Here is a 24,975-nt window from a genome sequence, read left to right as displayed (position 1 = left end):
ACTCAGAGGATGTACTCATGGACTGGAGATGTGCAAATGTGACCCCAATCCACAAAGGAGGATCAAAGGGAGACACAGGTAATTACAGACCTGTTAGCTTAACTTCTGTTCCAGGGAAATTAATGGAGGCACTGGTTAAAGAAGCATTGCAGAATCATCTAGACAAGACTTCAGTTATAGCTCGGACACAGCATGGGTTTGTTAAGGGGAAGTCTTATCTGACTAATTTGATTGGATACTATGACGTAGTCACAAAGGAACTGGATGCAAAGAATAACTTTGATATCATATATTTGGATTTCAGGAAAGCTTTTGACACTGTTGCGCATGAAAGACTATTGTACAAATTGGAGCAGAATGGTATTAAGGGTAAGTTGCTACAATGGATAAAAGGATGGTTGAGTGGGAGAAGACAGAGGGTGGTAATCAATGGGTGCTGCTCTTCGTGGACTAATGTTAATAGTGGAGTCCCACGGGGTTCGGTGTTGGGTCCACTGTTGTTTTGTATATTTATCAATGATACTGATGATGGTATATCAGGCTTAATGTCCAAGTTTGCAGAAGATACAAAGGTTGGTAGGGTTGTTAATGACACTAATGACAGTACCCTGCTGCAACAGGATTTAGAAAAGTTGAGCAGATGGGCTGAGAGGTGGCAAATGAAGTGTAACATTGACAAATGTAAAGTACTACATATGGGAAGCAGTAATCCCAGAGTAATGTATCAATTCTGTGGTACCACACTGACAGTGGTAGAGAATGAAAAGGATCTGGGGGTATTGTGCAGGCAGATATGAAGTTTTCAGAGCAGTGCAGACAGTCTGCAAGAGTAGCTCATGGTGTCTCGTCAATGATATACAGGAATTTTTCTAGCAGGGATAAGGAGGTGATTATCCCCTTGTATAAGGCAATGGTCGGGCCACACTTTGAGTACAGGTCTGGAGGCCTCATTTTAAGAAGGATGTAGAGCTGTTGGAACGAGTATACAGAGAAGGGCAACAAGATTAGTGAATGGAACAAAGGGTTGCTCTTACGAAGAAAGGCTTAAGTTTTGCAAATTACAGTGTCTGGAGACTAGGCACCTGAGAGGTGATCTGATTGAGGTATATAAAGCCTTGAATGGTTTGAACATGCTCAATGGTGATGGGATTCTTCCTCTTGTTCAGAATAATCACCTGAGAGGGCATAAATTGAAATTGAGGAAAGACAGTTTTAGGATAGATGTGCGGAAGTTTGCCTTTAGCCAGCGGGTGGTTGATTGCCGGAACAAACTTCCATCTGTTGTTGTAGAAGTTGATAGCTTAAATAGATTCACGGCAGAACTTGACAAACATTTGGAGCGAGTGGATGGGTGAAATAAGGGTGGTTTTTTTTTTTTTTTTTTTTTGACTGATGCTATATAAGCTTGCTTTCTTGCATCATGTGCCTTGACTAATGCTAACATGGTTGCCAAAAAACAAAGCTACTAAATATTTAACTTAATGCTACTAAATATTTTAACTTAATGCTTTCATAAAGAAGTTTATGAAAGCATTAAGTTAAATATTGTTTAACTTTAACTTTAATTAAATAAAATCAAATTCAGAGGACCACTCATCAGTGCTATTCAGAAGTTTTGCACCAAATTTAAATGGCTCGTTATAACCACAAAAAAAAAAAAAAAAAAAAAAAAAAAAAAATTCATTCCAAGCAACTGGATTTCAGGCAGTTTACCTGTTTTAACATGTGCAGAATATCAGAACACTTTTGTTAATCTGTTGATCAAACCATTATTAAAATTATTCCATTCATTTAATTTTAAATTTATAGGACATTTATCAATATTTAAATCAAAGATTAAAACTCTGAGTTAATCTGACAGTGTTTAGCTATATAAAATATGTTGCTATATCAAATAAAGAAATGTGATATTACATTCTTTTATACAATGTGTCTGTTTTATCACAAAATGAGATTTGTTCCTTCTGGTTAGCTCTTTAAGACATGTTCTGTTAAAGAAATCCTATGGAAAAATATGGTGAATGTGTGAAAGCTTGTGAGCTGTCTAATATTCTATGAAACTGACAATTAATAACTCACAGCAACATGCTTAGGCTAACAAGATTCTTAGAAAAACAAAGTAAATATATTTTTAATAATTCACAATAAAAATACAAACTTTCCACAAGGTCATCAATATTTTCCAACATAAAAATGATATCACAAAGCTTTTCCAGTACATTAGAATATCAAGTTATAGCAGAACAAACCTGCACTCAAAATTTTTCAGCAGGTTGCTTAAATAAATTGGAACAAGGCCATTACATTAAATGGTTTACCATATTAAAGATTAAAATAATAATAACAACACCCTTATGCCACATGCAAATAGGATTAAGAATTTTCAATTTTAAAAATTTTAAGAGGGTTAAGAATTTTAAGAAATATCTCAATAACTAGGTGGCTAAGTTTCAAGACAGAATTTCTTATCTACATGCCTACCAATTGTGGAAAGCTTACAGTTGCAGGTGATCAGCGAATCGGGCCTGGTTTCCAACAGACCTTCTGCAATGTAGATGTTCCAAAATGTAGTAAAGGTAGAACATCCAAAAAATGACATGACCCAAAATCTGGATATTTTAAGATTTGGCTTTGTTCAAGGTTTGATGAAACTGTGCATTTTAATTTGACATAAAACTTATTCTCTGAATAGCAATGACAAATTGGTTCTCCCATTTTGTTTCTATTAAAGTAAAGTTAAACAATATTTAACTTAATGCTTTTGAAAACTCCATTAATAACTTCATATCTAAACATTTATTTTTGACAATCAGCAAGTGCCACAAGTAAGCATGCTATGGTCATACCCACGAAAAGAGTCTGCTCACTGCCAAACATTCAAAATTTACCAAACTTATTTTAGTACAGTAGAGTGTCGATAATTTGAACTAATTAGGACTGGGGGTAGTTTGGACTCTGGATTTTCAAACTTATCAAAAATACTGTTCTGGAAGATTTAGTAAGTTTAGAAATAAAATCACTAAGTTGAACTTACGTACTTTTATTCACAGGTAACAAACCAAATGGAACTTTTAGCCACAATAACACATATGTACAGGCTTTAAAGAAAATAATTATTTATTGCTGCACCATTTTCAAACTCTCTCTCTCTCTCTCTCTCTCTCCAGCAAGGGAAGTTAAGTTGGACAGCATTCAGTTTGTTTCTCTTACCAAGCCATCAGTCTCCAGAGTGGCGAATGCCTCAGCATGTGTAGGGCCAGTGTTAACGTAATTTTCTTTGTCTGTGTCATTTTCAGGAGCCCCAGTTCTTTTACATTCACAATTTCATTTAAAACAGAAAACCCTATAGCATCAGTATCATTTTCAATCCATGCCCTTGCATCACCTTCATTGAAATCTTCAAACCCAAGGTTTGACCAAAGGAAATTGATCATTTTATTCAGTACTTGTCCCTCGTCTCTTTCAGTTCGATTCTGCTCATCTCCTACAGTTTCTTCTGCAATAGCCCAGAGTTTTTTCTGGACTTTTTTTAAATTCTGCACAGCAAGTGATTCCATGCATCAACTAACATGTAGCAGCTGTCCATGATACTGAGCTTTTTTGAAAAAGCTAAAATGCTTTCTTCGCTGCTTTCTGCTAAAAGTAAACGATGACAGACTTGTTTTTTTGTAGATTCTCTTCTACTTTTTGATGACTCCCTGGTCCATCGGTTGGAGGAGTGCGGTAACGTTTGATGGAAGAAACATGACCTCAAATCTAATCTATTTTGTTTAATGTTTCCACCGAAGGATGTGATGTCACGTTATCTAGGATAAGAAAGACCTTGCTCATTGTACCTTCTCATTCATGATACTTCTTGACATTTGGAATAAAATCATTGGTAAAACATATTAGATTACAAAGTGTGAAATATCAGATTATAAAGTGTTATGTTTAGTTAGTGTACCGTACATTAATTAAGCTATGTACGTAAGCATAAATTTATTTTTATTCTGCTAACCTGTGAATAATATTCTTCTGATTTTCACGTATCATTTAATTTTGTTAATTGGTAAGGTAATAAAAGTGTAAGTTTGTGCTTTATATCTTTATTTTTATAGCCCATGGATAATATTTCTCTGATTTTCGCTTATTAGAATTGCCGTTTAATAGAATCAAAAATTCAATTCGCAAATGTGATCACAATAACTGCCACTTACTATAATTATTTTATGGCACCAGCATAAAAAAAAAATAATAAATAAATAAATAAATAATAAATGCTGGCTTGTTCAGATTACTGACATTCAGATTTTCAATGCTCTACTGTATTATTATTTAAATTATTTATTTTTTTATTATTATTATTTTTTGAAAATTGCATTTGCACATAAACACAGTCATACCTCCACTGCATGTAAAAACAGGATGAAATGTCATGTTATGATCAGTTTAACATTATCAATCTTAATGATGTTCGTGGATTTTCTCTGTACCGCTCATTGGTCTTTAATAATTGTTGTCAGAGAAGGTGGCCTTTACTAAATTGTTAATAATGGAGGGCAATGTTTTGGTTCATATTTCTGATATTAAATTCTATTGGCAATGCAGTTAGACTGCATTCAGTGCACTTATCTGCTTTTAAAATAATCTTTATCAAAAGACTAATCAAATCTTTATTGGTTTCGAAAGTTAAGGTAAATATCATGTCTCTGGGCTGTATTATTTGCATTGCATAGAAATAAAAAAACCTACAGAACAGAATTTGATTGATAGCACAAGGAAAGCTTTTCCCAGGTATTTATTACAGTTGTATTTGTTACTTTTGCCATTCTAATTACATGTTATATAGTCATTTAATATTTCAGTTAAAGAGACATGCGTGTACTGTATTAAAGGTATTCAAACAGCAAAAGAGAATTTTGTTTGCAATTTCTGCATTCATCTGATGTGGAAGAGTACAATTGCCTGGCAATAATGTACAGGTTGTATACATATCATTCAAAAAAACCAAAAGTCTGAAAACTGGCTTGTCTGTTATTTCAAGTTTGCCGGATAAATTGATACTTGCATTCCAAGCTGAAAGATAATCCAGCCTCTACATTTCTTCTTTGAAGTGTGTGTGTGTGTGTGTGTGTGTGTGTGTGTGTGTGTGTGTGTGTGTGTGTGTGTGTGTGTGTGTGTGTGTGTGTGTGTGTGTGTGTGTGTTTTTGCATTGATTTCAAAGAAATTGAAGGTGCTCCAATAGTCAAGGAAAAGTTGTTTGGTGTGGATTACATGGGTTGTGGGCACTAAAAGTTGTTACTTTTATTCCTTAAAAAAAGTATAAAAAGTAATATTATTGTATAGTTAAAATATAATTATATATAAAATAATTGTATAGTTAAAACGAAATATAGTTAAAATATTTCCTGTGTTATTTTGTTTCTGTTTATTTTTTTTTTTATCTATTTATTTTTTTTTTATTTATTATTATCACTATTTTTTATGGAATACTATTACTGAAGCAATTTTTTAGGTGCTTGGTTCCATAACTTTACAGTTCCAAGTTTCTCGTTTCCAAATTTTGATCAATGATCAAATAAATTATCAAAAAGTAGACAACCATGCTGCCATTACTTTTTTACTTTATCTGTGCATGAATTTTTACATTTTCATGTTTGGTTAGATCTATTATCCAAAATCTGGCAGTCTCCAAGTTGCCAGATTTTGGATTACACCTGTATTGTCTTGAAAAGTAACATTCTAGTCATTGAGATTTTGCATTAAGATATTTTCCAATAAAAATTCTTAATCCTATCCTGGCATGGTATGATATAAAAGTGTTTTACTATTTTAATTTTTAAGGTTGCTTAAAGCTATTTTCTGTCTTTCAGGCCAAATCTCTGAAGACAGAATAGCCGAATTCACTAAGAACTTATTTACTTTGCAATTCACTGATCTTGAAAAATTATATTAAAAAAAAAAAAAAAAAAAAAAAAATTTTACCTTATGTCTGGATCTTCCAAGTTTTTGCACGTCTCAAAAGTAAGCTTAAGTCACTTTTGAGACATGCAAACAATAGCATTTAAGGCAGTAACAAGATGCAAATACTAGCGAAACCAATTTTTTCAAGATATTATAACCACAACATACAGATTTTTTTACAGTACAGAAGACATAAATTTTTCGTCAGCTGATTTCCTTTGTGACATCTATATTGTCATAGGCCTATACAAGTGCTGTGTGACTTTGTTAATGTTCTACAGCAGATAAGAGGAGCTCCCACTCTTCTACAAATGTAAATGGCACTGATTTATGTTTGAGAGCAGAAATGCATCATGACCAAAGTAACCCAATATTGTTTCTTTAAAAGGGTCACTTATTACTAGGCATATCTCATTATTAATATTTCAACACTTTTAAATGTTTTTAAAATTGTTAAAATTATCATTACACCACTGCCATAATTGTAATGTTTTGGCAGTTCCTCTGAACATGACAGCCAAAATGAAACATCTTTCTACAACTTAATTTGAGGAACAAATAAAATCTCTTACTGTATATCCTAGTTACTTCAAAACACTTATCTACATTGCTATGGAATTTAGTTTTTAAGGAATACCAAGCTGCTTTCTGTTAGCTATACAGAAATTGTACAATAAATAAAGTTCTCTATAATCTACAAGATAAGAGTAGCCAATATAAATTTATATACCCTGCCCAACAATGAGTTCATTTCTTCCATTTTTTCAAAGTACAACTTAAAATTCATTTAAAAGATAAAACAAAAAGACAGTTATACATTTTTGAATCACCATAAATTATGTCGGAATCTTCATTCACATTAATATCATTGCTTTAATATTAAACAAATGTTAATATGTTGCATACCTACCTGGCAAAACTTTTGAATGCTGCAGAGTGAGGATTAATACAAAGTGGCACACGATTGGCGCTGGCACATCGTTCTAGAATAAACTTGTGGAGCCTCTCTGAAATGGAACAAAAATAGTTGTATGTTTGGTTTGGTTTTATTGGCAAATAAGCAACTAACGCTATAATGTGCCAAAATCAGGTCATGTAAAAATTACAGTTAAAAGATTTCAGTTAACAAATGAGGTCACTATTGTAGCATATTGTATAACAATAAAAATATGTAAAAAAAAAAAAGGTTATAAAAGGTACATTTTAAATGCCATAATTGTTGCCACTGTGAGATTAATTTATTCTATATTACCTGCCTGTACCTCTATAGGGGCTGTAATTGTTCTTGTGTTGTGGTGATCAATCTGCAGCATCTACCAGTTCATTACCCTTGATCCCAATGCAGTTTGGGATCCAGCAGAAACATTCAGAAAGGGAATGTAACATCTGCTGGATCGAGTCAGGAATGGATAAAGAGAGTGTATATGCCATGCAAATTAGATAATTGTGGGTTTTAATGTGGTCAAAGGTGAACTCTACGGTATACAATTCTTCTGTGTATATGCTGTATTTGTCGCCACTCTTATCAGATAGTGTTATCTGAAAAGATGTCAGCAGACCTGACAGATAACCAACTTCGAGCCATCAGTGAATAGACAAGAAGTCTGAGTAATCAGCCTGGAGGGTGGCATAAAGTTGTATGTAGATAGGTGAAGTGATGGCCTTTCACCAATTTTTAACAGCAAAGTTGCATAATGGTAATTGAGCATGCCAGGGAGGAAGTGGCTGCCTTGACAAAAATACTGTCAACTGTTATGTTCAATTCCCTTAGTAGCAGTTGGACACAAATACCAAAAGGATGGTTGGCAAGTTCTAAAACCTTCTTTCACATACCTACCCATATATTTGCTGCCATTTACCTCCTGTATGCTCCACTTCTCTTCTCTCTGTATGTATACAGAAAACTGAATAAAACCTTTACAGTAGCGATCACTTCCCCATGATATACACCTTTTACAACAGCACCTCCATAGCCAGGTGGGCAGGAGCGGCACTGCGTAGCACACGCTACTTGATTAGATCGGGGTTCGAGCCCGTGACCACCAAATATGGAGGACGCGGAAAGGTCAGGGAATGACCACCACATATTCCCGGAGCAATATGACCTTAGTTGCTAATGCTCCTAAAAACAAAATAACAATAACAACAGGAGACCATGTCAACCATCAAGAAAGGTTGAGTTAGCCATTCAATTCAGCCTGATCCATCTACCATGGTAGAAGATGGATCAGGCTGACTGGAAGGCCATCCAATATCAAGCATTGTTTAATACCACCACAGCCAGCCAGGAGCCAATCAATGATACAGTTAAGTACGTCACAGAAATTATTCTCCAAGCAGCAACTGTGATTCCAAACACACCCATTCATTTTCCACCAGTTCATAGCAGAAGCGGCAAAAAAGGCCCAAAACAGGGAGCAGGAATAATAGAGATACTCTTTGAATCCATTTCACATCTTTCATCATCGGAGCTGCCAAACCCAAAGTCACCTGGGACGACGTCCAGTAAATAAAGGGCAAATACCCACCACAACCTTCATTGATCCCAGAACATAATGGAATGCAACTGGAACAAAATGCAATTGCAGCCAAAACTACAATTGTGAACACTCCAGGGCAGACATTTGCTAAAATGTCTGCAAAATATATTACCTCTTTAAAGTTTCTGGCACTCGAACAAAAATCTGAAAAACAGCAATCCAAACGATCTTCAAATGGCAACGAGGCTTCCAAACCAGCCTTTTGCACATGGAAATAAACTCTCTATCCCAGAAGAGTGCCACTTTCAGATTACCTTGATTTTGAGATGATTAGACATGTTTTGTTAGAATCTATGAATATCTTGATCTGTCTCTACAACTAAATACTCTCAATTTTCCGGGATAGATGGTAAAAAAAAAGTTCCCAGATATTAGATTTCCCAGTTAATCTAAAAATACAGCAAGTCCCTGACTTCTTCCAGGACTTCTTACGTGTCGAGTTTTACTTAAGTAACTCGGAAATGACTAATAAAATATTGCTACTATATCCCTGATATGCCAAAATACTTATATATTTTTAATTTGTTCAATTAAAAACTTTATCTGGGGACAGTGGCGAAGTAGCTGGAGTTATTGTTTTTATTTAGTTTTTAGGAGCATTAGCAACTAAGGCTATATTGCTCCAGGGATATGCAGTGGTAATTCCCTGCCCTTTCCACATCCTCCGTATTTGGTGGTCACGGGCTCGAATCCCAGTCTAATCAAGAAGCGTGTGCTACACACTGCTGCTCCTGCCCACCTGGCTATGGAGGCGTCAGTAGCCGGAATGGCACATAACAAGAAAGAAAACATAAAAGGAAGGAAAAAAACGCATGTTATTGTACTGTAAAAACTGATTTGTATTTCGCAGCCAATCGCTTCACCGCTTCACGTATTTTGTCTTTATACTTTATTATTGTGTTCACCATTGCCACTGACAAATCTGAATTCCGCGCGATGCTTAATAATGTTTGGCCATTTTCATACATCCTTATTATTTTAATTTTCTGATCCAATTCGATTGGTTTCCTTTTCTTGGTAGACTTACTAGTAGCGCTGTCACTTATTCTCTTAGTCGGCACCGTGATAACAGTCAAAATTAAATTTTCTGAAAAGAACTTCACAGGGTTAAGCGAAAACTCACTATTAGATCCCATGCGAGATCACATTTTACTAAAGCACATTTCTGGAGGTCACTGCCACAAAAACAATAAAAATAATTTGCACTTTCCGAGTTACTGGGCTTTTCTGTTAGTGCAATTCATTATAAACAGGTAGTAAACTCTATCTTATTGCATTTGCGATATTACCGATATTCTGTGGAACTCTGTAGGTTTTTACGTTATTATGGTGAAATGTGTGACCCCTTCACTGAAATCTTCAGTCATATAAAAAAATATCTATATAAATAATGTAACATAAGTCTGAAGCTACATAAGTCAGGAACTTACTGTATCGAAAAATGTTCGGAAACCTACGTAAAAAAAAATGGCGACAGACAAAAAATTAAAAAACTTACCAGGTATTTTGCAAAAAAACTTACCACAAAATAAATGCGTGAGTAGTGCGTATTGGACACGTATTTATTTTTTACGATGTTGATTTTAAATCTAATAGCTTCCCTTTATTTTTTACAAGTTGTGTATGGTTTGGTCATCAACATTATTATGGTTCTTTAGAGATTTAACAGATGCACAGTTTTCAAACATTTGAATAATTTCAAGTTTTTGTTTAATTGAAATCATAACTCTTCCATTTGCCCATCATTTTTGCGATTTCTAAACAAAAAAAAAAAAAAAAATAGTTACTAAAAAAAAAAATTCCGACATCCCTGACATAAATAACGAAGCAAAATTTGTTCTTTAGTGGTGCAATGGAGCACAACAATCGATGCAACGCACTAAAGCAAACTAAACCTTTGGTCTCTCTCTCTCTCTCTCTCTCTTTTTTTTTTTTTTTTTTTTTTGAGCTGTGGGTGTGAAGGGTTGGTTGTAATATAATAATCTCCCAATAACGCCGCTTCTTGTCGCTTATTTACGACTTGCAAAACATCTGTTTATACATATTCTAGTTATTACTAGAATTTTATGATTTCTGGGGTTTTTTTTTATTTTTTTTTTTTATTTGGAGTCAAAGCGTCCCGGTTAATGTGATCCCGGTAAATTAAGAGTATGCTGTATATCTCAAAGAGAAGATTCAAGACTTCTGGCTTAAGGCAATCATCCTTTGATTTCCTTCCTAAAATCAGGAAAGGATTAAAAAATACAGAACAATTACTGTTCTATTGCTCTGACCAGCTGCTTGTGCAAGATCCTGGAAAGAATGGCCAATGCTAGCCTTATGTGTTATTCAGAAGCTAACAACCTCCATTCCATGATGCGGCGTGGCTTCTGAAGGAACAAGTCAACAATCAACCACTCAGGGGCAAAAGCAGATATCATCTTTTAAGGGCACAAAAGGTGATATTGTTGTACACGTTGGAATTAATGACATTAAGAGTAAGAGATATGCAGATTTACTCAAAAAGTACAGGTCAACATGAGAAAAAGTAGCAAGTTAGGATTGAAATGTGAAAATGTCTGCAATTCTGCCCAGACACGATAGGAGGGATTATATGATGAGAGCCTTTTCGATCGATTCGTCCCTGGAGGGATTGTGCAAGGCTCAAGGGGTAGAATTTTTTTCAGCCTGGTCTGTGCTTGTTGCCAGGAGAGATTGCTTCTAAAGGTATGGGGTACACTTAAACAGAAAGGGTGCAATAATATTTGCTGATGCTATTGATAGAGGCAGTGATAGGTGGGTCGGAAAACCGCTAGCTTTGGGGGGGATGCACAGACTAAAAGGTTAACAGTGGTCGCAGGCAGACACAAAACTAATTCTTGCACTGGCACCTCCGTAGCCAGGTGGGAAGGAGCAGCAGTGCATAGCACATGTTTCTTGATTAGACCGGGGTTCGAGCCCGTGACCACCAAATACAGAGGATGCGGTAAGGTCAGGGAATGACCACCGGAGCAATATGGCCTTAATTGCTAATGACCTTAAAAACCAAAATAACAATAGCAACAACAATAAGCAGTGCAGAATTGGAATTTGGGGAGTACAATGTGTACAGAAAGGACAGTCGGGGTAGGGAGGGAGAAGGAGTTATGCTGTTAGTTAAGAGACACATAAAATCTAAGGAAGTGCATCCAAATGATGTTGGTGGACAATGCAATGTTGAGTGTGACATAAGCACTGGAAAAGGAAAAATGAGAATAGGTGTATGTTATAAGCCTAATGAATCTGATGAGTATAATGAGCAATTGCGCAGAGAAATAGAGTGGGCCAGTATGTCAGAATGTCTTATAATGGAGATTTTAACCTTTCAGATATTGACCGGAACTTGTGGATTGGTCATTCGCACACTAGTAAAACTTTTTTGGATTTATCGGACGACTGTTTTCTATAGCAGCATATTTGAGAAGCAACCAGAGGGAGTAATACTCTTCATCTGATTATCAGCAATTATTCATGCATTAATTCATGCAAATGGATTCCGTCAGTGTCGATCCACTGGTGATATTCTGGCTTATGTTACCCATTTATGGACTAATTCAATGGAAAGGTTCGGTGAAACACAAGTAGTTGCTCTTGACATCTCAAAGGCTTTTGATCGTGTTTGGCATAAAGGTCTTCTAAACAAGCTTCCATCTTATGGTTTGCCAACTGTTTTTAGTAATTGGTTATCCAGTTTTCTCTCTGATCGCTCACTGAGGGTGATGGTAGATGGCTCTCTGTCTTCTAACTTCTCCACTAATGCCGGTGTCCCCCAAGGTTCAGTTCTTTCCCCCACTCTTTTCCTCTTGTATATCAATGACCTTCTTCCATTGACTGGAAATCCTATCCATAGTTTTGCCGATGATAGCACATTGCATTCAACTTTCCATTTTGAGAAACCTTGTCCAACTCAATCAGCTTTAAGTTCTCGAAAATCTGCTGCCAATTCCTTAAATGCCGATCTTCAGGTAATTCTCCAGTGGGGCAAAGACAACTTAGTTGATTTCAACCCTTCTAAAACTCAATCTTGTCTTATATCTCGCAAAAAGGATTCTTCTGCTCCTATGCTTATCTTTAGTGACACTCCAATTTCTAGGCAAAATGATATATCTCTTTTGGGGATTACCCTTACTTCTAATCTCTCTTGGCACAAGCACATTACAAATATTGCTTCCTCTGCATCTAAAAAACTTGGTTTTCTCTTTCGCTCTCGGCGTTACTTTTCTCCCAAACAGCTGCTCACTCTGTATAAATCGCAAATCCGCCCTGCCATGGAATATTGTTCCCACATCTGGGGTGGTGCCCCCAAAACCTCTCTCAGGCTTCTTGATTCCATTCAGAAGAGGGCAGTTCGGTTAATTAATGATTCATCTCTAACAGAGTCTCTCCACTCGCTGTCTCATAGACGCACTGTTTCTGCTGCATGCCTCTTCTACAGATACTTCCATGGGCACTGTTCTTCTGAATTGGCTTCTATAATTCCCGCTCTCTCTTTCAAAACAGTCCGAACACGTGCCGCCACCAGCCAACATCCATTTACTGTCCAACTTCAAACCCACAGAACCAACTTTTCATCTTCCTCATTTATTCATTCAACTGCCGTTTTCTGGAACAACCTTCCTTCATACGTATTTCCTTAAAATTACAATCTACAGAAGTTCAAGTCCAATATCAACAAATATCTTCTTTCGTGTGCTCAACCTCCAACCCAAGCACGGTACTAAGTACTATAGGTTTAATACCTCTCGTGTTTGGGGTTCTCATAAAAAAAAAAAATAAAAAAAAAAAATAAAGGAACCAATGGGTGACAGTGATCACAATGTACTGATATGGGAATTACTTAAAGATGTAATTACCATCAAGGCTAACAGGAAGGGCTTTTGCTTTCGTAAAGGGGACTGCAGGGGTCCCCAGACAGTTTTAAAATTCTGCACAGTGGGATCAACTGATGTTACCAACGTTGAATTCTAAATGGGAAGCCTTCAGGGACTTAATCTTGGAAGCTACTAGGCTTTTCATTCCAACTAAGAAATACTGTTTAAGGTTCAGGCCTAAATGGATGCGAGATGGATTAATGGGGCTTGTGACAGAGAAGAAAAATGTATGGGATGCATATAAATTATCAGGTGACACAGAAGCCTATGGCAGATTTAAGCTTGTCTGTAATCAAGCCACAAAAGGTGTTAGTCAGATTACAAGAAATCTTTGGCAAAAGATGCAAAGAAAAATAGCAAAGAGTTCTTTACTTATGTTAACTCTAGAAGGAAGGGGATGAATCAGATTGGATCACTTAACAAAGATGGGTTGACTATTGATGATCATGCTCAAGTAGCTGATAAACTGAATGAGTATTTTGTATCTACATTCACACGTGAGGAGGTCAAACTCTAACAGGGAACTAAGTGGATTTTGTAATAACTGAGAGCAGCAAAGTGGAGGAGAAATTATTGAAGTTAAACATAAGTAAAGCACCCGGGGTGGACGGGATCTATCCAGTTATATTAAAGGAGGCAGCAAAGAAAGTAAGCAAACCCTTAGCCAGTGGGGGGGCCACCCTTTGTGTAAAAAGGGGAATAGATTCAAATTGGGGAAATACAGTTGTAGAATAGATGTGCGGAAATATGCCTTTAGCCAGCGGGTGGTTGATTGGTGGAACAGACTTCTATCTTATGTTGTGGAAGTTGAGAGCCTAAAGAAATTTAAGGCTGAGCTGGACAGGCATTTAAAACAAATGGAGAGGTGAAATGAAAGAGGGGTGATGCTGCATAAGCTTGCGTTCTTGCATCGTATGCTTCTACTAATGCTAATTTCATTTTCTCAACGCTCAACCAATTAATCCTAGTCTGGTTTCTCAATACTCAACCATTTTCTTCGATGTGGTAAAAGTGTATTATGGCTTGGAGATTTGGAATTTAGACATTTACAACTTTGGTCTTAGTTGCAGAGAAAATAACGGAATCACTGGTTAAAGAAGCATTGCAGGATCATCTAGAGAAGATTCCAGTAATAGTTAAGGCACAGCATGGGTTTGTTAAAGTGAGGTCTTGTCTGACCAATTTGGTTGAATACTATAGGAAATGAATGTCAAAAATAATTTTGATATTGTATACTTGGATTTCAGGAAAGCTTTTGATACTGTTATACATGAAAGACTGCAGTACTAATTGGAGATGTATAGCATTAAGGGTAAGTTGCTACAATGAATAAAGGGATGGTTGGGTGGGAAAAGACAGAAAGTGGCAATCAATGGACACTGCTCTTCGGGGACAAATGTTATTAGTGGTTGTTATTGTTGTTGGTGGGTTTTTTTTTTTTTTTTTTTTGTTAGTTGTTGGTGCATCGGCTTCTGTGGCCATAATGCACCTCCCAAAGTTTTTGCATTTACCATGACCCAAGCCCGAGGCAGGATTTGAACCTGCGACCTTTGGGTTGCCAGGCAGGCACTTTACCCACCTGGCTAGCCTGGTCGGCTTCTTGTTTTGTGTATCCATCAATGATATTGATGAAGGTATATCAGGATTATTATCCAAGTTTGCCGATGATACAAAGGTTGGCAGGGTTGTTAACGACAGTAAAGACAGTATGCAACTCCAACTGGATCTAGATAACTTGGGCAAGTGGGCTGAGAAATGGCAACTGAAGTTTAACATTGACAAATGCAAAGTACTGCATATGAGTAACAATAACCCAAGAGAAACGTACCAACTGTGTGGTACTCAAGGAAGTGGAAAGTGAAAAAGACCTAGGGGTAATTGTGCAGTCAAATATGAAGTTTGCAGAGCAGAGTAGTGCAGATGAGCTGCCAGGGCAGGTCATGGAATCTTGTCAATGATACATAGGAATTTTGCTAGCAGGGACAGGGAGGTGATTATCCCGTTGTACAAGGCAATGGTCAAGTCACACTTTCTGCCACGAGTTCATAAGACTGTAGAATGTTTACTTACAGCATTGAAAGTCTTCTGCAATTAAACAGAATTCATAGATATCAAGTTGCAAACTGACTTTTCAGAAGTCTTAAGTTAATTAAATATTTGTTAATCTAAATCATTTTTATTTGAAGATTGTTAACCACATCTATTTATGTATTAGTCATACCAGTTTTAGAAGGAACCTAATTACAGAGTGACTCAGAATAACCCTCTTGTGGCAGTTTATTGATTTCAAATAGGTTTTGCCCTTAGACCTAACATTCAATTTAAGTACTGTGTACAGATTTGGAGGCCTCATTTCATGAAGGATGCCTCATTTCATTTCACTCCATTTCATGGAGTTGCTAAAAACGAGTACAAAGAAGGGCAACAAAATTGGTGAGGGGAATAAAGGAGTGCTTAAGTTCTGCAAATTGCAGCACCTGGAGAGTAGACACCTGCGAGGTGATCTGATTGAGGTGTATAAGGCCTTGAATGGGTTGAGCAAGCTGAATGCACATGGGATTCTTCCTCTTGCTCAGATTAAGAACCTAAGGGGGAATAGATTCAATTTTTATCCCAGTGGAATGCTATACAACAGGGGTGGGCAACAGCTGACCTGCAGGCCACATCCGGCCCGCGACGATGTTGAATCCAGCCCCCCCCCCTCCGTAAATGCATAAATATAGAAAATCCATACCTGACTACACTCGCCATAAACCGTAAACGTTCGGCTTAATTCGGTTCAATCATGAATCACGGCCAGTGCAGCGTACAGCAGTAAGCAGTGCGCAGTTAACCAGGTGATTCTACGCAGCATCAAAGAGTATTATTTCCTAATTATTATTGTAGCAGCGATCGAACGAAGTTACTTTGGGTTTGACTTCCTATTGAAAAAAATAATATTGGTGCAAGATATTTTATAAGTCAGTTTATGCCTTTTCTAATTATTACAATTTTTAATTTAATATAATTTATAGCCCGTAAAATGAGCCAATTAAAAAAAAGAAAAATTGATGCTGAATGCCACATTTTCAATGATAATTGGACATTCAAATATTTAATTGCAAATATAGACGATAAAGCTGTTTGTTTGGTTTGTAACGAAACTATTTCTGTTTTTAAAGAATATAATCTAAAAAGGCATTTTTCAACAAAACAGTTAGTAAAATATAAGCTATTTTCACCGGAACAAATGAAAATTGAAGCAGGAAAATTTTAAATGTGGTTTGCGTAAGCAACAAAATACTTTGAAAATTTTGTCAAATACAGATAGAGCTCTGACAAAAGCTAGTTACATTTTTGCACATAAGGTTGCAAAACAATGTTCTGACATTTTCTGATGGGGAATTTGTGAAGGAATGTTTGATAGATATTGCTGAATTATTATGCCCTGATAAAGAACTGATGTTTGAAAAAAACTTCTCTGTCACGAAGAACTCTTGTGAGATGAATTGATAATATTTCAAGTAATTTATGTGATCAATTAAAATTAAAATTGGAAGATTGTATTATTATTATTATTGTTAACAGCTACAAAACAGCAAACAAACATGCCTGAGGGTGCAGCTATAAAGCATTATTACACAGCTTCAAAGCAGAAGCTTGTAGTATACATTTCCCAAAGTAAAGAGAAAAGTAAATGTACATAAGAAGACTAGTGAATTGAAATGTACGGATAAAATAAAACTAAATAAATAAAAGTAGGACTCATCCATCCTATTTAAGTGAACAGGTAGGAGTAAGGCAGAGCACTGGTATTTCTTCACACGCATTACACAATCAGTCTTAGAACTTGCAAGAAGAGTCCATTTTAAATCAGGTAACGGATGAGGTTAGCAATTTCAGTTGCCTCTTGAAGTGTCCGGGGGTGTCAAATATCTCCATATTTGCTTTGTTCATTGATCTTGCAGTCCTGTTGTAGAAGTTGTAGTATCCATAATTTGTTCTCGCATAGGATGGCTTCTTAACGCTCTTGTCGGAGCGTTGAAATTTATTTGTGAGACGAGTTGAGGGCAATTCAGGGTACCATTTAACAGCTGGTTAAGAAGGAGTAAATCGGCTTTATCTCTTCTTTTTTTCCAGCGTTTCGAGTCCAAAGAATACACACCACTCTTGGTAGGATTTCTCATTGTATTCAAGGCCAACTTTTAAAGCAGACGTACTGGATTGCTCTTTATTGAATATTTTCAATTTCTAATTTTTGGTAAGCAACATGTGGGGACCAGACCTGTGAGGCAAATTCCAGGGCTGGCCTAACATAGATTTTGTAAAGAAAGATGAAAAGTGCCAACTGATTGAAGTCTCTGTTAATTCTTTTCAAGAAACCTAGTTTTTTGCTAGCTGCCTTCACAATGTTAAAGACATGGACATCAAAGGAAAATGATTCTTTAATAAAGATACCTAAATTTTTGGCCGTACTGACTTTTTAAGTTTGTTTTTAAGTTTGTTTTTCTTGTGTGCATTAGCAAAGCTCATCAGCTCACACTTGTTTTCAATGACTGCCATTTTGTTCCCCTTCAGCCACTGAATAACTCGTTAAAGAGCTTCGTTTAGGATGATGCAGTCATTGGTACTGTGAATTGCTTTATAGATTTTTATGTCGTCTGCAAATATGTTGATTTTGATTCGGTAGTCTCCAAGGGTGCTTGGCAGGTCATTGATGTAGATAAGAAATAATAGCGAGCCTAAGGATGAACCCTGGGGACACCAATTTCAGGCTTGAAAGGATATGAGGTTTTACCTTTACATGTCACAGACATTTCTCTACCTTCCAAGTAGTTTTCAATCCAGTTTAGTGCCTGTCCTCTGAGACCATAGTGATGCAGTTTGTTGATTAGTCCCCGATGGACTAATCAACTCGATGGACTCGAAGGCTTTGCTTAAATCAAGGAAGATGGAGTTGACTTGTTTTCCTTCGTCAAGCGCCTGGGATATATTCGAAACAAACAAAATCATATCTGTGCAGGTGGAACGGCCCTTGATAAATCCGTGGGAGTAATCTGACAAATTAAGTTTCATAAAGTTAAATGTACTTACCATGCACTGGCTTTAGGTGAGTAATGTGACATTACTGATACGAGTCAACTTTTAATCTTTATTCGAGGTATAAATCATAGATTTGAAATTACGAAGGAATTACTTTCTGCATATCCTATGAAAGACAACGACTGGCTAAGATTTTTTTATAGCTCTTCAAGAAGCTTTGCAAAAACATAATATAAAGTGGGACAAAATGGTCAACATCACAACCAATGGGTGTCCTAGTTTGACAGGAAAAATCATTGGATTATTAAAAAGAATAAGCAATGAAATAAAGCGTATTCCAGGAAAAGAAATAATTTTCTTACATTGTATAATTCATCAAGAAACTCTTTTAAGCAAAAGAGTTCTAAAACTGAAGCATGTTATATTGGTTGTAACGAAAACAGTTAATTTTATTCGTGGAAGAGCTTTAAACCACCGGCAATTCATAACATTTTTGAAAGAAATTGAATGTGATTTTACTGATATTCCTTAACATACGGACATAAGATGGCTTAGTCTTGCAAAAGTGTTAAAACGATTTCATGATTTGTTGGATGAAATTGTAAACTTCTTAAATGCTAAGGACAAGCTGAATGAATTTTGTGAATTAAAAGATGAACAATGCTGAACGACTTTTTCTTCTCCGTTGATATGTTTTTGCATCAAAATGAATTAAATTTATTATTACAAGGGAAAGGACTATTTATTTTTGATGTGTATACAAATGTCACATAGTTTACGAGAAAACAAGTTATTTTCGCAACCATTCCAAAATAAACAGTTAACTCACTTTCCAATCTTACAAAAAAAGAAGAGGCTTGAAATGTGCTGATTTTAAGAAATATGAGGCTACAATAACTGACTTATTTAATGAATTTACTAGATTTGATGATTTTCAGAAAATTTCTAAAGACCTATCTTTAGTAAGCCTACCATTTAATTTTAATGTCAATGATGCACCACCTTGTATCCAGTTGGAACTGATAAATTTACAATCAAATTTAATACTAAAGAATCAATTTGCTGAAAAAACAATAACGGACTTTTATGCCTCGTTAAATCCAGAAATGTTTAAAAATGTTCTGGATAATGCACAGAAATATTTGGCATTCTTTGCATTGTCATATCTATGTGAAATTACATTTTCTTTAATGAAAAATACAAAGAGCAAAATTAGATCAAGAATAACGGATGAAAATTTAGGAGCAGTTCTACGAATAGCCACTAGTGAATTGAATCCCAATTTTGATGAAATCATAAATCAGGAACATTCCAAATGTAATCCCTCACATTAAAGTTTTTGTTTTCTGCAATTTACTTTGTTATCATAACAATAAAAATCTTTATTCCAAATTGTAGTTCTTATCTGTACCTATCTATAATCGACTCCTATTTAAATATTGTACTTACTTTTTTTAAAATACATCAATAATTTGGTAATTCAAGTAATAACATTTTTTAGGTTCTGATTTTTTTTGTTAAATTTTTCAATCTATTCCGGCCCGCGTCATGATACGAAAACTTCATTCGGCCCGCTGACGAAAAAAGTTGCCCACCCCTGCTATACAAGGATTTGTTGCTATTTATTAGCTTAACTGTTTTCCTTGCCTCCTGATAGGATATATTCAACTCTGCCCTGAGTCTGTGTTATCCATTTCTTCTTTCCACTTCTAGCATGTTCGTGAGTACACAGGGTATTCTCCCTGGAAGTCAACGCATACTGTTTTTGAGCGAAACATTTCATGATTGACTAAACATCACATTGAGTGCATGGAAGGGTGCCATGACAGGACATTTGCAAGTGTCTATTTCTGATAGAAAACACCAAGGGATTTGGTATGCAGGGCCTTACTGGACAGTATAGGAACCCAGCAGTGATGGAATCAGGGGACATTGGTGAAAGAAAATGTTCAATGACAGCAATGCAAGCAAGCTGCCTTCAATTTAAATTTTTATTTTATTTATTTGTATTACAATAGGTCACTGCAATGGGATATAGTTTAGCATCATTCTGATTACTGCCAATCTGCAGCAATTGAAAATGGTCCATTTTTCCCTACCTCCTCTTTACCTAACTATACAATTTCACAACAATAACCTGTTGTTCTTTTGCAACCATTTTTTTTTTTTTTTTGCTATTTAACTATTAGAAACATATTTCTGAACAATGAGCCTGCATGTTTAGAATATCTCAGGGGAAAATTACATTCTATGAAAAAAGATGCAAATAAACAATTGACATTTCCAACATTCCAAGGAACAATTATGATCAGTTGTGCATCAAGCAAGTTGATTGTGTGCATTGCATACTGTGAATTTTGTTTGTGTGTGCTGTAGCTTTTCCGAAAATATGATGCTGTGCATCTGATACAGTCGTTATATCAAAGTCAGTTCCTGTGGCCTCTCTGAATTCCTGGTTTCACAGCATTTAATGAGAGCTGATGGGATACATGTACTGCTCTTCTCAGTACCCTCAGGTCTCTGTCATTTTCTGTAGTCTAAATAAATACTTCCTGGCTGTAGAAGCGATTTGGAAAATTGCTTCTACAGCCAAAAATTTGGAAAATTACCAAATGAAAAATTTGGTAATTATGTCAACTGCCACTGGTCTATGATGATGCAGTTTTGTTGCAATGGTGCAAACAAATTTATTGCCAATATGGCATCCTATGGTGACTTTTTATTGAAAATCACTAAATTGACCCCCATCTACTGTAATTGTTGATGTTTTCTTCTAGCATGAATGCAGTTTCTTTGATATGTATTCCTAACGTAGGGAAAGTGGGCATGGTTTATTTTTCATAAATCCCAGGAGCACCCATATATGTTGGCAAAACAATGTACACCGTGCTGCCACTTTATTAGGTACACCTACCTAGTAGCGTGTTGACCCTCCTTTAGCCTTCAAAACAGCCTGAATTCGTCTAGGCATGGATTGAACAAGATGCTGAAAATGTTGTGCAGGAATGGAGTACCATGCAGACATGTCACGCAATTCCTTGAGATTCGACGGAGGTATAGGCCTGCAATGAACAGTCCTTTCCAGCTCACCCCACAGATGTTCAATAGGATTGAGATTAGGGGACTGAGTGGCCCACTGCAGCAAAGAAAAGTCATTGTCATGTTGCTGGAACCATTCCATAGTGATTCGGGTTTTGTGCGCCAGTGCATTATCCTGCTGGAAGTAACCATCTGACTGAGAATAAATTGTCAACATGAACAGATGCACTTAGTCAGCAACGATGTTTAAGTACGATGTGGCATTCAAATGTGAATCTATGGGTATCAATGGACCCAACATGTGCCAAGAAAACATTTCCCACACCATAACACTGCCCCCACCACCTTTGCACAGTAGTCGTCAGATATGACAGGTCCATGGATTAATGTTGTTTTCACCTAATTCTGAGCCTTCCATCAACATGATGCACCAGGAACTTCGACTCGTCAGACCAAGCAACAGTTTTCCAATCCTCGATAGTCCAGTGCTGGTGTTGCTGTGCCCACAGGAGGTGTGATCTCTTGTTCTTCATTGATAACAAAAGTACGCAATGTGGCCGTCAGCTGTTGTAGCCCATTTGCAACAAAGTGCGACTAGTGGTCCGTTGCTATATTTTGTTCTGCACACCAAGGTTGTATTCTGACATGATGTGCGACATTGTGGCCCATCTGTTTGCTTGCACAATTCTAGCAATCCTCATCAACAAGCAATTTTCTTCAACAGGAGTGCTATTGAGAGGATGTTTTCTGTTCGTTGCACCATTCTCGATAAGCCCTTGAAACTGTGGTGCATGAAAAGTTCAGGAGAACTGCCGTTTCAGAGATGCTTTGTCCAGCACTTCTTGCACCTACTACCATGCCACGTTCGAAGTCCATTAGATCACTCCTTTTCCTTTAGATCACTCCTTTTGTATGTTCTTGATACAGTTTGTATGCTTAACCGATACTAGAAAGGTTGTTCTGCTGCATTTATATCCACAACCGTGGTTATGTGACTTGCAACGTTAAGGGATAAACCATTTGTGTGCACAGCAGGGGTGTACCTAATAAAGTAGCACACAGTGTATATCCCTTAAGACAAAAAGTGGGCGAAAGTAAAGAAAGCCTGCACGAGAAGCATGCAAAAGTTACGAGAAGCCAGTAAAGGTACTTTTGCCGTAGCAGCATTTGTATTGTTGCTCGCTCAGTAAACAGACGATGGGTGTTATTGGTCAGGAGTAGAAATTGAATCCCATGGGAGATTGAAACTCTCCCGAAGTGGAGGGGGTAACCTAACCTTTTTTCTTTAGAATCACTGGTGGACTAGTGGATAAAGTGTTTATTAAGGGGGGGGGGGGGGGGGGGAAGGCAAAGGAAGCCCACATGAGAAGCACGGCAAACTTCGAAAAAGTTTACCGGTGAAATTACATTACGAACATTTTTTATGACGCCAGAACTTCCAATAACTCTGTTCGCGATTCAGTTAGTTAATTCAATTAGTGATTCTAAAGGAAAAAAGGTCAGGTTACCCCCCCCCCCCCACACACACACACTTCGGGAGGGTTTCAAGCTGCCGTGGAATTCAACTTCTACTGCACACCGATAACACCCACCGTTTGTTTACCGAGCGAGCAACAATACAAATGCCGCTACAGCAAAGTACTTTTACCTGTAAAAGTCAAACTTTTGCATGCTTTTTGTGCAGGCACCTTAGCCAAAAAATGTAATAATATTTTCTCTTGTATCACTTTCTGTGTGACGCATTTTAAAAGGCATTTCATACTAATGATTCATCTCCCTTTCTACATGTCCTCTTATTTATTTTTTTAAGGACATATATTCGAAAACATTTTTGGATAATAACATAGAAAAGGGATATTTTTTATAGATGAGTTTTTATAAATTTGTAAATTATCTTATTTTTTTTTAGGTCTCAACTTATAAACGGTTTCACACCTAAAAGTTCCCAGATTTTACCATTTTCATTGTATTATTACCATATTTTAATTTAGGCTGTCCTATTTATGTTAGTTAATTAGTTTGGTAGTTTTTAGCATACCACAGTCTGCAAGTAATTTAATATGATTTGTTCCTTAAAGATACAAATGTCAAAGGAATATCATCATGTGGGAGTGAAGCATAAAACACTTAATTCTGATGGGTGGATTATATAAGCCATTAAGCACTATGGGACACAAATGGTTGATTGATAAAAGTCTCACTAATGAGATTCTCTACTGCATGTGAAACGAGGTCCAAAACAAGTGGACAAATTGCAGGTGCAACTCATTTAGATATGAGTAACCTTGGACAGGCCTTGGCCAATCGATTAGTGGGCCAGGTCAGTAGACTGTAGTTAGAGCACCATTGCACTAATACAGTAAACTCTCGAAATAACAGCATCTCAAATAAAGGAACATTTGAGCTAATGGCACATTGAGATGTCTTGCAGTGCTGAAAAAAGAAAACTGCAAGTCACATGATTACTGCATTTGTTTATGTTTGCTATTTTGAAAGTGAATTCTGCACTGATATCATGGATTATACTGCTGTTTTACATTTATTTTAAATTAAAAACCCCTCACTATGGCTCCTAAAGTTAATAAACTTCATACAGAGAAGAAAAGAACAACATTAAAGTGTAGTGACAAACTTGATATAATAAAGGAAACTGGGCACAAGTAGGAGTATATTAAGGGCAGAATATAACATTGGATTGTCAACATTGTATGGTATTAAACATTCAAAGCACAAACTTTTAGAATTTACTGCATGTTCAGAACCTAACTAGAAGATAGCTGATAGAAAAAGTTTACACAAGCCAAAATTAGAAAAGTTCTGCATGAGTGGTTCTTATTAAAATGATCGGAAGGTATGGATATATCAGGGTCAATGATTACCGCCAAAGAAAAAGTGGGAATTGATACAATGCTTCTACTGATAAATATTTAACTAAATTTAAGATAAGACATTGAATTAGAAAATTAGACATCACGAGAGAAAAACAGTCTACTGACACAGAGTGGCTAAAGAAGTCAGTGTGACATTTGAAAAGCTTGTTAATGACAATGATCTTACAGTTAACCAAATACAATGGACCCCCGATTTACAATATTAGTCTGCTCCAGAGACACCATCGTATTGTGAAAATATCGTAATGTGAACCCAATAACACACTGGTTTTTTTGGTAATTGTTACAAGACCTTGGAAATTGTAATTTTTGCTATATAACTAAGCTATTTATCTCTCTAATAGGTGATGTTTAGAAGGAATATTGTTCATATTGATTAAAACTAATATATTGATTAAAGCACAGCACAAAAAAATCACTTCAACTAAAGGATACAAAAACAAAATAAGCGGCCAACACTTTTATAAACGCTGCTATTGGGTAAGCCGAAAGACCATGTGGTCCTGTCAGAAACAATCTTAAGCCCATCCCATTGTAAAGTGAAATAAGTAGGACCCAGTTAACATGATCACTGGTTAGTGGAATAAGCCATTTATTTCAAAATTTCACAATTTCAAAAAACCAATTCAAATCATCATATGTTCAGTT

General features: G+C 36.3%; 1 protein-coding gene across 2 annotated transcripts in view; it reads right to left on the bottom strand.

The window, feature by feature from the left end:
• The window catches only part of nmo (serine/threonine-protein kinase nemo), a 249,634-nt gene that overhangs the window by 36,320 nt on the left and 188,339 nt on the right, over window positions 1-24,975 (bottom strand). Inside the window, exon 9 of one of the 2 annotated variants that reach the window (XM_090387956.1) lies at window positions 6,853-6,953. In XM_090387956.1, the coding sequence (XP_090244082.1) occupies window positions 6,853-6,953 (101 nt within the window). The remainder of the gene's footprint in view (window positions 1-6,852; window positions 6,954-24,975) is intronic. The other variant, XM_090387947.1, reaches the window with a different exon arrangement.

The sequence above is a fragment of the Mastigoproctus giganteus genome, chromosome 2, assembly GCF_048544385.1.
Source record: "Mastigoproctus giganteus isolate SK-2022 chromosome 2, ASM4854438v1, whole genome shotgun sequence".
NCBI lineage: Eukaryota > Metazoa > Arthropoda > Arachnida > Uropygi > Thelyphonidae > Mastigoproctus > Mastigoproctus giganteus.
The sequence above is the reverse complement of the archived record's forward strand: the minus strand, read 5'-3'. Positions and strand labels throughout refer to the sequence as shown.